The sequence below is a fragment of the Marmota flaviventris genome, chromosome 7 (assembly GCF_047511675.1).
Source record: "Marmota flaviventris isolate mMarFla1 chromosome 7, mMarFla1.hap1, whole genome shotgun sequence".
NCBI classification, from domain to species: Eukaryota; Metazoa; Chordata; class Mammalia; order Rodentia; family Sciuridae; genus Marmota; species Marmota flaviventris.
In genome coordinates, this window is record NC_092504.1 from 109,083,480 (window position 1) to 109,099,054 (window position 15,575).

The window sequence follows — 15,575 nt, forward strand, 5'->3', positions numbered from 1 at the left end:
GGAAGGTTTTTATTTCATCATCAAATCTAAAACTTAATTTTGCTGGATACAAGATTCTTGGTTGGCATCCATTTTCTTTCAGAGCTTGATATATATTGTTCCTGGATCTTCTAGCTTTAGGGGTCTGTGTTGAAAAATCTGCCATTATTCTAATTGTTTTCCCCTTTATGTAATCTGATTCCTTTCTCTCATGGCTTTTAATATACTCTCCTTATTCTGTATGTTGGGCATTTTCATTATAATATGACTTCATGAGGATTTGTTGTGATTTTGTACATTTGGCATCCTGTAGGCTTCTTGAATTTGGTTTTCTAATTTATTCTTCATGTTTGGAAAGTTTTCTTATATTATTTCATTGACTAGATTGTTCATTACTTTGGTTTGGAACTCTATGCCTTCTTCTATCAATAACTCTTAAATTTGGTCTTTTCATTCTATCCCATATTTCTTGAATGTTCTGCTCATGATTTCTTGACATTTTCACTGTGGAGTCTATATTCTTTTCAAGATTATATATTTTGTCTTCACTGTCTGATGTCCTATCTTCCAAGTGGTCTACTCTGTTGGTGATGCTTTCAATTGAACTTTTAATTTGGTTTATTGTTTCTTTCATTTCAAGGATTTCTATTTGGTTTTATTTTAGAACCTCTATTTCCCTGTTGAGGTGATCTTTTGCTTCCTGTATTTGTTTATGTAGCTCCCTGTTGAAATGATCTTCTGCTGCCTATATTTGCTCTTTTATATCATCCTTCAATTCACAGAAAATTTCAATCATGTACATTCTGAGTACCTTCTCTGTAATTTCTTCTGCTGTGGTTGCCATGGATTCTAATAATGTGGTATCTTGATTTGTTTGGGGCAGTTGATTCCCTTGTCTTTTCATTTGCTTGTGTGAATTCCTTTCTAGCTCTGTGAGTCTGGGGTGTTATTGTTTTTACCCTATAGGTTTGTAGTGCTCCTGTAGGGTTCCAATACCTCTCCTTTGTGGGGAAGGACAATGCTAACAGATCCCAATATCAACAATGTATCACCTATGAACAATTTGTCACTATTAAGACGTTTACAGTTTTGTCACAATGTTTAAAAATGTTGATTTTGATTATTATCTATAATATAATCAGTAGGTTTGTAAAAGGGTTTACAGTTTCTGACAGTGAACAATGAACTGGTTGTGAGGCGTAGGATGATATGCTGAGGAGGCAGGATGTGAGGATGTAGAGTTAATATATCTTAGGAAGTGTGAAAGAGAAATGTAATGAAGAGGGTTAGTAACAAGAGAATAGACAGGAAGTAATTTGGGATAGAGAAGTACATGGGAAGACAGTAGAGTACATAAGACAAACACATATGTAGTAAGAAAAATAAAGATGTTGAAATAGTAAAAATTAGAGGAGAAAAGATGAATTAAAGAAAAAAATTAAAAGGGGCATATACAACACACCTATAATATATTATTCATATGTCCCAGTCCTCAAAATTCTAATTCATACAAAGTTCTTGGTTTCACATATATTAGGGATGTGAGGGCAGGAAGATGGAAAAGGATTAGAAAAAGAGATAATAAAAAACAACAAACAAACAAAAATTCTCAAAAGAAGAAACCAGAATTGTTAATAGCTTTAGAGTTCAGTATCTTTTCTGCTTCCCTTCTCATCCAATAGTTGGGGTTGTCTGTTGTTAGCTGATATCTCTGCCCTCAGGATGGTGAAGGTTACCAGGGTGGGAAGGCTTGTCCTAGTGCAGGGTTCCTGGAAGCAAGGTATGGCACCAGCCAGTCCCTGCTGGGACACTGCACCTCAGTGATCTCTTTTTGGATCTTCTCTCCCTATCTTGCCTAAAGATATCCCAGTTCCTGGTCTCACTGTTAGTCTTCCAACTTTTGCCTTGTTTCCCTAACCCATAGCAGTTCCCAATTAGGGACTTCTTTCACTGGGGCTCCCACGGGTGGTACCCTGATCACACTGCATTCCTGTCCCACTGAGTGCTGTTTTGTGTTGGGAAGTTACTGTGCTGGGTTACTGCTACTGGGGAGAGAGGGGAGTTGAAAACCAGGTACCTGACCATCTGGAGTTCCAATCTGGGACCTGCCACCACAAAATATGGCGAGGAAGACGAGCTAAGATGGAGGCAGTCTTCTTCCAGCGCCAGGGTTTCAAGTGGGCAAGTGAGGTGGGGGGGAGCTTGGCAGTGGCATTGTGTGGTGTGTTCAGAGATGAGCTCTGTGACATTCAGTACCATAGTACTTTGGCTACCTCCAGAGTCTGTGAAATGCCCCCAGGTACAGGTAGGTTCCTGTGTAAGGAACTATGGCCACAGCTGCTGAGTTGAGTGGCAAGATGGAGGCAACCAGGGGATCTCCTCATTGGTAGATGGGGTCAACAGGGGAGTGGAGGCTGGAGTTCCTGTGGGTAGGTAGCAGCTGAGTGTCCTGTGTGGGAGTGGAGAGGCTCTGGGAGTTCCGCCACAGTGCTGACAGGTGATACTGCTAAGGCACTTAGGAGCCCTGTGTGGGCTAGAACCTCAGGAGTTGGGTGTTAGGAGTCTGGAGTCCTGCTTAAATGCTGAGGCCCGGAGCCCTGAGGAGACACAGCACCAGTGATTTCCTGGAGAGCAGCTGTATAGGGGTTCTCTATCACACTCAGACAAGCAGTATTCCCACTAGTTGAGATCCACATCACAGAGCAACACAGAATGCTGCCTCCCTCTGGCTGGCCATCTTGGATCCTCTGAATTTTACTTTTAATAACAGCTTTATTGTGACTTAATCCACACACATAAAATTAAGTTCATTAGCATATGCAGTTCAGTGGTTTATCGTATATTAGAAAAATCATGTCACCATCTCGACTATCAAAGTTTAGAATATATTATCCTTCTTTTCACCTATTGTAGCACAGCAACCACCCGCCAAGACGCTGAAGCTCAATAAGAAGCTTCAGCTCATTGCAGGAGCCAAAACTGGCTACAAGGGGCAAGGTCTGACCTCCCCACTGAAGTGCAGATTCTAAAGACTGCCAGTTCTTTGCAATCTTCCAGGAAGGATCTGAATAAGAATGAGTTTATTTGAGAAAATGAGATAAGAAAGATAAGTGTACAGTATGGTACTGCTGAGCAGCTGGGACCATCTCAGGAGTGGACAGCATGTTTTTCAAAGAGCATGGTGTTTTTAGGGAATTGAAACTAGGTGAAGTTGGCAACCCCCCACCCCTTCTGATATCCAGAAATTACAGATGTAGGCCCCAGAGAGTCTTGCTTCTTTTTGATGTGATAAGGAAGGCTCCAGGGACTAGGAAGGAGCCCAAACCTGTGAAATTCTGCCCATTTTTTTTGAGTCCTGGATTCTTTGGTCAGTATAAAGGTCATAAAAGTTCCCCCTTCAGGGTAACTTGTGGTCTTGTTATCCATAGGGAGTGGTCTTTGGGCCTGCATTTTTCCTGTAAATAATAGGTTGTTTCCTGAGAATGTAGCATATTCTCTTTGCTTAAGCCAGTACAGGTAATTTCTTTTTAAAAGAAAGCCTGTGGGGATCAGCAGAGTAGGCCCAGTCTATAGGATTGTCCCCTTAACCTCTTGTTCCCTTTACATATAATTTATTAGCAGTTATTTTCATGTGCCTATCTCCTCAGTCCTTAATTATGGATAATCTATTTTTTATATTATGCATGTGTCCATTCTGAACATTGCATAAATGGGCTGATACAACTGTGTCTGGCATTTTTCCATGTATCATAATATTTTCAAGATTTATCTGTGTAGTAATATAAATCAATAATTTACTATTTTTTGTTATCAAATAATATTTCACTGTGTAGCTATAACACATTTTGTTTATTCATTATCTATTGGTAAATGTTTGTTAAAACATTGGTAAAACATTTGGATATACATTATGTGTGGATGATTATTATTCTTTTTTGGCATATACTTTGGAGTGAAATTTCTAGTTATTAATAATTATGTAACTTTAGGAAAAAACTGCCAAATTTTACCTGAAGTAGTTAGATCACTTAATGTTTCATCAGCAATGTTTGAAGTTTCTAAATTTTCTATCTACTCTCTCAGGAGGTATTATTAATGTTTTAATTTTAGCTGTCCTAGTGAGTATGAAGTAAGATTTAATTGTATTTATTTATATTTCCTTCTTGACCAATGATGTTAAACATCTTTTTATATGCCTATTGTCCATTTGTGAAAAATATTTATTTGAATCATTTACCCACTGTTTTAACTAACTTTTTGTTTTTCTTTCTGAATTGCAATAGTTTTTTTTTTTTTATATATATATAAATTCTGACTAGAGGACCTTTACCAGATAAATGATTTGCAAATATTTTCTCTCATTCTGTCAGTTGTTTTTTTTTTTTTTTTCATTTTCTTGATACTATCCTTTGGGGAAATGTTTTTCATTTTCATAAAATCTGATATACTTGTTTATTTATTTAGTTTGTTGTGTGTGTCTACTAAAATGCTAAAATCTTTGCTTATCTGTCTTAGTTTTGAGCTAAGGTTAGAACAAATATTTTAATTAAATGTCTTGAATTGGTATATTCCCTTAGGCTTTGAGGTATTTTGTTGCTTTTGTTGGTTAATGTTCTATTTCCCACATCAAATATTCCTACAGGCAGTTTACAACTCTGCCTTAGCCTTCACTCTGCTTGTTTAGAGATTCAAAATTAACCAGAGAGGAGAGATTTAGTAGTATGTTTTCTGGGCATGAGTACATTCCTGCACATATGACCTTCTACATTCCCAGGAATATGTGTGGAGTTTTACAAGTCACTCTATGTATATCCCATTCCCCAGTTTTTCTTTCAAGTTTTTTGGCTAGCCTACTTTAATTCTTAACTAAATCTCTATCCCAGGAAATTGTATAGCTAAACAACCTCTGTTGTTTCCTTTCAATAGGACTGCTTACACAAAGTGAGTTGTAAATCTTGCTCAAATAAAAATAAGTCATGTAATTGTATGTATTCAAGGAGCTTCCAGTTGAACCCAATAGCTGTCAGTTAAAGACTACTGTAGAGCTGTGAAGAGAGAGGGGAAGTCAAGTTAAAATACACAAATACTGCCACTCTTATTAATAGTCAATCACTTGTTTTTATAAATAATCTGCAAATTATTGAGAGCATTTTTCTTTTCAGAATTCTGGGAAAAAAAATGAATTAGACATCCCCACCCTCCCCAGTGTATCCATTGCCTTTATAAAAAAAGAGAAAAAGAGATTTTCCAAATTTTATTCTGTTGTTCTGAGGTACTTCCTGAATTTTATATTAATAAACAGTGTAAATTTTCTTTCCTTTATCTTTTCCAAAGTTTTTATGAATTTGTTTCAACTGAGTTTGAAAAGTGTGGCTATTTTATTCAAATACCTTGCTCATTTCTAAGCTTCAAAATATAAATCATAGCTAAGGGTATACTTCAGTGATACAATGCAAGACTGTGTGAGGCCTTGAATCCAATCCCGTGTGTGTGTGTATGTGTGTGTGTGTGTGTGTGTGTGTGTTCATATATATATGAAAAGAAAGAAAGAAAAGGAAAGAAATCCCCATTCTATGATATGGCTATATGTTTCTTTCTTTTCCCTCCTCTTCCTCCTCCTCCTCCTCCTCTTCCTCCTCCTCCTCCTCCTCCTCCTCCTCCTCCTCCTCCTCCTCCTCCTCCTCCTCCTCTTCTTCTTCTTCTTCTTCTTCTTCTTCTTCTTCTTCTTCTTCTTCTTCTTCTTCTTTTTCAGAGATCACACTGTTTTAATAACTATTTTTAACACACTTTGGACAATATGAAAATTAGTGAGTCATTAAAAGTGTGAAAAAATGTAATTAACTCTTTTGGCTATAAATAAGATAGAAACATGTTATAACTTTATTAATGTAAAAAAGTAAATTAGAACAAATATGTGGGAGCTAAGTTATTTTATGAACTCTTATACCTAAAATAAATATGGAAAAGCTATATTTACGAGTGAGATAACACTTTTTATACAAAATATACCTTATGCAACTGTTAAACCAAAGTCCTCCACATTCATAATAACAATTTTGATAATTTTAAAATAATATTTTAGTCTATCTACTTTGCTTAATACTACACCTTTCAAAAATGTGAAGTTGTTAAAATAAAAATATCTTATTTTATATTATATTTTTTTTTCTATAGGACTTTGGAGATGATGGGTCCTTGTATATTACTAAGGTTACCACAACTCACATGGGCAATTATACCTGCTACGCTGATGGCTATGAACATGTCTATCAGACTCACATTTTCCAAGTGAATGGTAAGAGAAGTGTGTGCTGCTGTAATCATTTTTTAGCTTCATTTAATATTCAAAGATCATCATGTAACTGAAAGCTCGGTCCCTGTCCTCAATGTCAATCAGTGCCAATTTAATAATGAGGACATGGTTTTGAGAAAAAGAAAAAGGAAGTTTTATTGCTTACCAGGGACTCCTGTCCCAAAGTCTGTGACTCTTCTGATCAGGAGGGACAGGGGTCTTTTAAAGGAACTTAAAGGGTTATACTCCAGGTGTGCTCTGGCAGGGAGTCCCAGGGTACCCTGATGGCATGTTAGGATTCACTTGTTAATTTGGGAGATATTCATTTCCTTGATCCTCAGCAGCCATCTCCTCGCTACAGTGGGTGTGTTCAAGGGCAATTAACTGGGAGAACAAAAGATAACACTGTCTCCCCAATCTTGTTAGGGAGTGGGAGGGGGAGAAGAAAGAAAAAAAAAAAAATTTTTAAAAAAATAAGCCTTAGAGAAATGAGGGATACATTCAGGAGGTGAAGTTACCACTGTTAAAAGTACAGTTGACTAGGCATGTAAGGCTTCAATTTTTAAAACTTTGCCAATTTGCTAATTTTTGTTTTGAGACTTAGCATTAATGTAAAATCTTTTTAAATTAAAAAAATTCACAAATCAATAAATACTATCAATTCTTATTTTGTCACCATAAAATGTTATAAAGTAACTCAATTTAACTGGAAAACAAAAGCATTGAAATTTTAAATTACTTTTTCAGGTTAATATATCAATAGTCAGATGAATATATATTTAAGATATTGAAAAAGCCTGTTTTAATTCAAACTTGAGTATAGGGTTGCATGTATTTTATTAATAAACACTTTTTCATTTTATAATTTATCATTACATAATGTTAATATGTTCTGTGATGTATAAAATGGATATAGAATTTTAGTCATCTTTTTTGTAAGAACAGGAAGATGGCTAGTGTGATTGAAATGAATTAAGAAGGTAACCTGAAGTCAGATTACATGTAACCCTGTAGACCTAGCTACATATTTGAATTTCCATCCTAAGAGTAAATGTATCAAGTGGAACGTTCTGTCTTGTTTTAAAATAAATGAATAAATTAAAAAGAGCTATTTTAGTCATCTGACAAGAAATGCAGGTGGTTTATAATATACTGTTAATGATGGAGTTATATGGAAATGATGAAATTTAGAATGTATTTTGAAAGTAGACCTGACACTATCACTGAGTGATAGCATTTGAGAGGGAGAAAAAGAGAGTTAAAGAATTAGCCCAAGGAAATTTGAAAGAAGCATTAAGTTAAATGACTGGCTGTCATATTTACTGAAATGAAGAAGAAACTTATTTAGGGCCTGGTGAGATTAATTTTCAACATGTTAATTTAAATGAAATTATTGATGGAAAAGTCAAGTATTCAATTGAGGAGAGTGACAGCACAAAGTTGTATATTTAGATAATATCACTGATCACTGTGTATAAATTGTATGTGAAGCCAAGTATCTGAGCTTGATTAGATCACCTTAGAATGACTGTAAATGGATGTGAGGTCAGAGGAAGGAGCTGTGGATATGAGAGTCAAAGTAGAGAAAAGAAGTCTTAGAATGAGTATCCTGTAATGGAAAATTTATGTCCCCAAAATTAATTAAGACAATTGTGAAAAACTTGAAAATATTGGGAGTCTGGTCTGACAATTGTTGACATTCAACAGACCAGATGCAGGTCTAGGGTTTGTTTTTAGGTGCAAACACAGTTGGTAACTAGATATGGTTCAAAGCTTTTAATCTAATTTCCAATGAAACCATTGAAAAAAGCAGCAAAGATGAAAAGGACTTACTGCATACAACTGACCGCAGATATTTGGTGTTAGACATTCATACATAGCAATCATACCTGCTCAGTTTATTGGGGATGCTTCCTGTGTACATACTACATCCATGGGGAAATTATTAATGCATGACTGGCCTCTATTTTCCTTTTTGTGCTATTGTTTATTGACTTCTTGCCTATTTGACAAATTCAGTGGCCTGAATTTTTTATAACTGTATTTAATTTATTTATTTATTAATTTATTAATGTGGTGCAGAGGATAGAACCCAGTGCCTCACACACACAAGGCAAGCGTTCTACCCCTGAGCTTCAGCCCCAGCCAGCCCCTTTTTATTTTTATTTTTTAATTCAAGGAAAAATCCTTAAAATTTTTGCTAACAGGAAATTCATTTATCTCTTAATTTCATTTCCAGTGGTAGTTCTTTCAGTCTAAGTACTTGGTAGTTTTTTTTAGAAGTACGTAGTTCATGTTCCACCTGCATGAGATTCATCTAAGAAAATTATCAAAAATTCAAGACCTATGTTTCACCAGTGCTATCTGAAGTTTCATTTGAAATCTGCATTTTAACAAGTTTCCCAGGCAATTGTCATGCATGGAGAGTATGAAAATCATTCTAAGTGGTTGCTCTTCAGGAGTTTTTGCTCCTCATTCATGTCTGATGCAGATTACTTCCATAACTCACTTATATGCCAGCTCTACCTGGGAAACTCAGGAAGGAGACTTTCTGCCAAATTTCAGGCTTTTATGTTTCAAAATGTATGCTAAGAAGCATTGGGGAAATAGAGCTTCTTATTCAAATCCTCCTGTGAATGAACTGTTTACTCTCTGATGTCATGTTTTTCTGAAGATGGAATTCAGGAATGAGATCTCAGACATGGTGCCCCCCTCCATTAGCCTCAGATATATGAATTAATTAGGAGGAATTTAGTATTAGCAGTGATGGTCGGTGTGCAAACTCTAATGATACCCCTTTCCTAGGAACCAATCTCTAAACCAGTATCTTACAAGGAAAAACAGCAGTCTCTTTGTGTTACATTCTACTGCATTTAAACTACTCTGAATTCCTTAGTATCAGGTATTACACAAATAGATGGGGTTTGGAGATATGAACAATGACATTGCTAAGAGGGTAAGCAAGATGAGGAATATAATTTAATATAATATGATAAAATATAATTTAAGTATTAAATTTGAGAAATTGTAATTACTAGCTTTTGTAAAACAACTTTTTGTCACATATTGTGGATAAGATTTTAGAATAAATTCAAGAGAATTTACTTCCATTTTGAGAATGGAAGGTAAAAAAAATAAAGAACATTATATTGACAACTGCAAAGGAGAATGAATGTTGGCTAAAATAGAACAGATAACTGCAAAAGCTGGAGAGTGTGTGGGATCAAGGGTGGGAATTTTATAAAAATTAGAATCTTTTAATGCTGCTGTGAATACTCCAGTACAGATGAAAAGGGATAATTACAGCAATAAATCACTTACATTAAAAAGTGGACATGATCTAATACACAAATGGAGGGACTGGTCTTTGGAAGATGAATCATCTATAGAAACAGGGAGAAAGACTATTTCCAAAGAGATTTGTCGTGTGGAAGCATGAGGAAATCCTCTTTTCATTGCTTGGATTTTTTTTTCCTAGTAACATGAGGAATAACAATAGATCAAAATGAAGAGGTTGTAAGAATGAAATGGTTTGAGGAGAGGAAGTAATGCAAAACCATTATCTTGCAGAGGAGGAGGGTAATGGAAATAGCAATGTGTCACTGGTACATTGGACATAGCTTGGATGTAATACGAGGTGGTACACATTAGTTTGTTTTCCTTCTATTACACTTGACTGTGAAGTTCAGTCAGAGGAAAAAGGGTTAATGAACATTTTTGTTTGTTAGGTTAATAATTAGGAGAGAGACAGGGGTAAGGTAAGCAGGTAACAAGGCGATGATTACACTGGTAGACATAGAATTAGTAGCAGGTAAGGACATACGAGGCCATGAGGAATGTGATTTGAAGTGAACAATTAACTAGAATTCACAAATTGATCAAATATTACTAGAATTAGGTATTAGAAAAATATGCAATACCTTCATTTAAATAATTTTCTCAAGGTATCTGGCAATTTCTGTTCATAACAAATGCTCTAGTCTACATAGAGGGTTTGGTCTACATAGAGAAATTTATGCCCCATTAAAGTTTCATAAATGTTTAGACAGCCTAACTTTTCTTTTAAATTTATTGTATCAGTTTTACATTTAGCCAATAGGAGAAAAATATTAATTTATCAAATACAACCATTATTGGTCAAAAACTTCTACTGTATTTGTATCAAGATGGGAAAACAGTAAGTACCTCTCAAGGACAATTTTTAATGTTTAAACTATTTGAAGAATCCAGAAAGCAAAATAGAAAATGTATTGTAAGAGAATCTGTAGGCTGAAATGTAGGATTCTGTCACAAAGATCCACAATAATGGGAATTCAAAGAAGATACAGGTGTGTTCTTCTTACACATAACATGAAGTATAAATAGGTTGATTTTGGCCTGGTAGCTATGATATCATAGTAACAAAAATGTTCCATACTATGATTAGCTCTTTGTTTCTACTCTCTGTGGCATACTGTGTTTTCAAAATGGCTGTATAAATTCTGCCTGCATCTCAACAAAGGAAAAGGAAGAAGGAGGAAGGGAAAAAATAGAACCTGACATGAAAAAGTTCTTTTAAGAAGTTTTAATAAACACACCATCAAAAACCTTTTTTTTTTTTTTTTGGTGCTGGGGATCAAACCCAGGGCCTTGTGCATATAAGGCAAGCACTCTACCACTGAGCCACAACCCCAGCCCACAAAACTTTTATTGACCCTCCCCAAATACAAAATAATTACAAAGTATATTTCTTTGATCTTTGTATATTGCAACAAACAACAATAGAAAAGTCCAACTAATGAGAAGATAGGGAGAAATAAATCATGGGTGGCTAGTTAGACATTATTGCAATTAAAATCTCTGAGATGCCAATGCATTTTGCAAAACAGTAATAGAATAATGATTCTTTGTAATAAAATATCTAGAAATGCTAAGATTAGTTATAAAACAGCAGCACTAAATTTAATTTTTTATACCAAGCCTTTTTTGTTTTTATTTTTGTTTTTATTTTTAAATCAGTTTCCTCTCCTTTGGTTTTATGATGTTTTGCTTTTGGCATAATAACTTGAAACATATGTTGTATATAAATAAGTATAGCAAACTTGGGATTAATCAGTTGTTATAGCACAATAACAAAAAAATAGCTGGGAATGAGGAGTGACACTGGAAAATACAACAAGATGCAAATTAGGTAGCACACTTATGGACCCAATAAATCTCTAAAACTAGTTTAAGTTATTTTCCATTTCCTTTTAGAAAAGGTTGAAAGGACCTTAGAAAATCAGGTTTTAATATGGGATTTAAAATGTTTGTCTTACCAATTTGTCAATTAGTAACAGAAATAAAATATATATTTGATTACCATGACAATCCCTGAAAATACCACAAGATATTGGGATTCCTAAGTGTTTTGAAATGCAGAGTTTATTTAATATCACAGGGTACAAGCTAAATAAAGGTTTATCAATAACCCTGTTTCCTTCTAACAATATAAAATTAGATTATTGAAATATGGAAGTGCTTCTGTATCCTTGTTTGAGGAAATATTGTGTAGAAATCAAAGGAGTTTGAGTGTACCAGTGGGATTCATTTCATGCTTTTTTTTCTTTTTATATAAAGCAAATTGTCTTTAGATCTCAAGCTTATGATATAGAATGTTTGAAATTTTTAAAAGTCATTGACTGTTTATACTACCCTGTGGGCAGAAGGCTTATCAGTATTTCACAAAAGACCCATATGTATGTTCTTACTGCTCTCCCATTCAAATTATTTAAACCCTAACATATAATATAGAATAAATTGTTTTTTTCCTACTCATGTTAAAAACTGAATAATAATGTTTGTTTTATAGGATGTCTATATAGAACAGTTTTATTTTTCTCCCTCAAGTTTGGAAATACCTAAACAAAAAAGCCAAACATAAAACAGTCGTATTTTTCTCCCTCAGATTTTAGCAATACCTGAACAAAAAGCCAAAACATAGAGACGTCAAAACATCACCTGCATTACTAACAAAGTAATTTAGGTAAAGTGTCTGAAGTATAGGGCAACAGTAAATTTCTTTCTTGCATCATGAAATTAAACTTCCTCATCTATCACAGCACAGTATCCTCTGCCCAGACTCTGAGCCTTCTATGCTTAAGCGTTCTGCATGATCAAAGTGCAGAGGACAATAAAACCTTTCAGTAAGTAGTAAGATGCAGAGAGTAGGAAGACCATCTCTCTCCTTCACTCTCTACCTCTTGCTGTGACTCTCCCTATACTGGATGGGAGAGTGAGAAGCTTTTCCTTACTGCAGCTTTAGTGATTTCTCTGTGGTTCCTGAATAAGCAGGACCAGCAACTTGTTTTAAATGAAAATTCTCAGAGTCTCTGAGAATTTGATCTTTGTATATTGCAACAACCTGTGTTTTAGCAAACCTTCCTGGATATTCCAATGATTAAGTTTATGAAATTTATTCCTTAGAAAGATGACAAATAGGAATATATCACTTCCTCATATTCTCCAGCTTTTTATTATTTTAACTTTCACTGAATCTTTAAGTTCATGGTAGTCTAGGGGATGATATCTGTCATAGATAGTTTTAGTCTTCTCCCTCTGTGGCTCTGAGGAAGCCAATATTCATGACTTGCTTCATATCCCACCCAGGGCTACTTCAGCTAGGATGGAAGTTCCCTAATAGCGTCCTAGTGCAAGAATCTGTCTTCTCTGCCACACTTCCTAAAGATCTGTCAGTTTTGTTCAAGACAGCCTAGATGTACCAGGGATTAATGCCCCCTGGGAATAATCCTCAACTCCCAGGGACTCAACTAAACTGGTGGGAAGCATTTTTTTTGCCCATAGTGATAACATCTCAAGAATAACTCTCAGGAATGCATAAATATTTTCCTTTTTTTTCCTTTTATTTGTTATTTTCCTTTTGTCTCAATTTTCCCCCTATCTCACTTGCTCCTTCCCAAATCAACTAGTTTGTCCTAAATTATTTTCTCAGAACTGCTTTTGGAGGCACTCATAGTTAGAAAAATCATTTCCTTAATATTTATTATTGTTTTTGTGTAGCTCCTCCTGAGAGCTACTGGTATGCACTATTTGTTTCTTTCTGGAAGGTTTTGAAACATGATAGAACAGTCATTAATTTTGAAGCTTGAAAATTATTTCTATATTTTGTTTTCCATGCTAAATTGTGTTCATTTATACCATTCAATAGAACTATCTAGAGGTTCTGCAATTAGATTAAATCATGACGTCAAGATACCCCAGTTATGTAATAACAAGAATACAGAGATGCGTTTTAAAATACAATATCTAAAATTTTTAATTATTAAGTTTCCAGAGAGAAATAAAACCCGAAAAGAATAATGTCTTAAAGAAGTTATTTCAAGGTAATTAAAAATAAAAAAATTAAATGTTTCTGCCCTTGTAAGTTGAAGTCTAAAGAACGTCCAAAAAATTAAAGTACAAGTAAAGTACAAAGAATCCAGTTTTAAATTCCTTGTTTCCTTTCAGTGAGTTGAAAACTTCTAACTTTGTGATGACTTAAACATTTGTATTCTGAGTTCATTCTCACTAATTTTTAGCATACCAACTTTCTATTTGTTTTCAAATCATTACATTTCTATTCACTATTCATTCTATTGCCTTCTGTTGGACTGTGTAAGTTTTAGAATTCCATTTCATCTCCACTATTGACATATTAGTTTTACCTCTGTTTAATTTTGTAGGTGTAGCTCCAAGTTACATTTACAAAGTGAAACTCAATATATTGTCAAGTATCTAAACTAATATTCTACCATTTCATGTAAAAATAAAACAGTATGCTTGATCTCTCCCTTTTCCAACCTTTGTAATAATATTGTCAAATATTTTACTTCAATCTTTGTTCTAAAGCAAATGTAGTTTAATTTTACTTTAAATAATTAGTGACATAGCTCCTTCTAGCTAGAGGCTATGGTATTACAAAGGAAAAAGTACTCCATGTTCTTATTCCAGTCTCTGAACTATTTGTTACTGTTCACGAGATAAAATACAGAAATTATACGTAAGCTTTAAAGCAATTTCATGATAAGTTCATATTTCTGTCATATATGTAAGGAATCTGATTTTCTAGAAACTGCAGAAATTGGGATGGAGGGGTGGGGGAATTTCTGCCACAGATTGTTTTAGAATCATTTTCCTGAGGCCTTGGGGCCCTCCACTGAATCCTTTGTGTTCATTTGCAAGACAATAAAAAAGACAAAGTTTGTGTGGGACATTTTTATAGGGCAGAACTTGTGTTGGCCAATAGCACTTTTGCTGACTTGCCAGGATGCTAATCAATACAGTCTATTGCAAAGAGCTCTGAGAAGGGTAAGCTTGCTATGTGTTCAAAAAAGAACACACAACGTGTTTAGTGTGAATCTAGCCTGATTTTGCCACAAGAATGCAATGCTTGTAAGTTTTCTGGGAGAAGGATGGAGAGAACCGCTTCTCCACGAAAAAGTTTAAGACATTTCTGATGTCGCCTGGGACAGACAATTTTTGGATCCAGTGCTGCAACAGAATTACCTTTATCTGTGATAGTACTGTTTATTGGTATCTTAGCAAGCCTCACCCTGTTTCACCTGGTATGTATCTTTAACTGATTCAGAATCTAAAATTGAGTTTAATGTTTCTGAAAACTGTATTCTTATGGGATTTTGAGAAATCTGCATCTTACTGAGAGCAAAATAATGTGTTATTACTTCAGTTTATAAAGTTTCTTGATCTTCTGCCTGATTGATTGATTGATTGATGCTTACATTTCCCCCTCTTTATTATGCTTGAATTTTCTTAGTTATTGTATTCCTCCTTTCAGAAGAGATCTGTCACTTTCTACCACTTCAACTATTGCTTTGGTAAAATAGATTTATCTTTCTCCTTTATTTATTTATTTATTTATTTTTTGTTACTTCTCTGCTTTCAGACCCAAACATTTTTGTACTCATGTATTCCTCTCTGTGTTGTACTCTCTGGGATCTGTCACAGTGAAAGATATGAAAATATTACATCTATCTGCTAAAATCATTCTCAGTTCAAACAAATATTTTCTACCTTCTCCTTAGTGATTTGGATGATCCCACCTAAGGGCTATTCTTCCATTAGAACAAGACCTAACCTATGTCCAGTTATAATCCATTATTTTCCTCCCTAGATTTCTTTTATAGTTTAGTTTCATCTTGACTGTGTCTTCCCTCAGAGTCTTGATTCTATAGATTTCTTGATCATGTTCCCTTAGGTCCATAGGATAGCTTCATGCAAACCTGAAATTTCTATCACTGAAATGCATTCCAAAATGCTATGAAATTGT

At 34.6% G+C, this 15,575-nt stretch overlaps 1 protein-coding gene across 3 annotated transcripts in view; it reads left to right on the forward strand.

Moving 5' to 3' along the window:
• The window catches only part of Fstl5 (follistatin like 5), a 721,807-nt gene that overhangs the window by 533,636 nt on the left and 172,596 nt on the right, over positions 1-15,575 (forward strand). For all 3 annotated transcript variants that reach the window (XM_071614852.1, XM_027926695.3, XM_071614853.1), the window contains exon 7: positions 6,154-6,274. In XM_071614852.1, the coding sequence (XP_071470953.1) occupies positions 6,154-6,274 (121 nt within the window). The remainder of the gene's footprint in view (positions 1-6,153; positions 6,275-15,575) is intronic.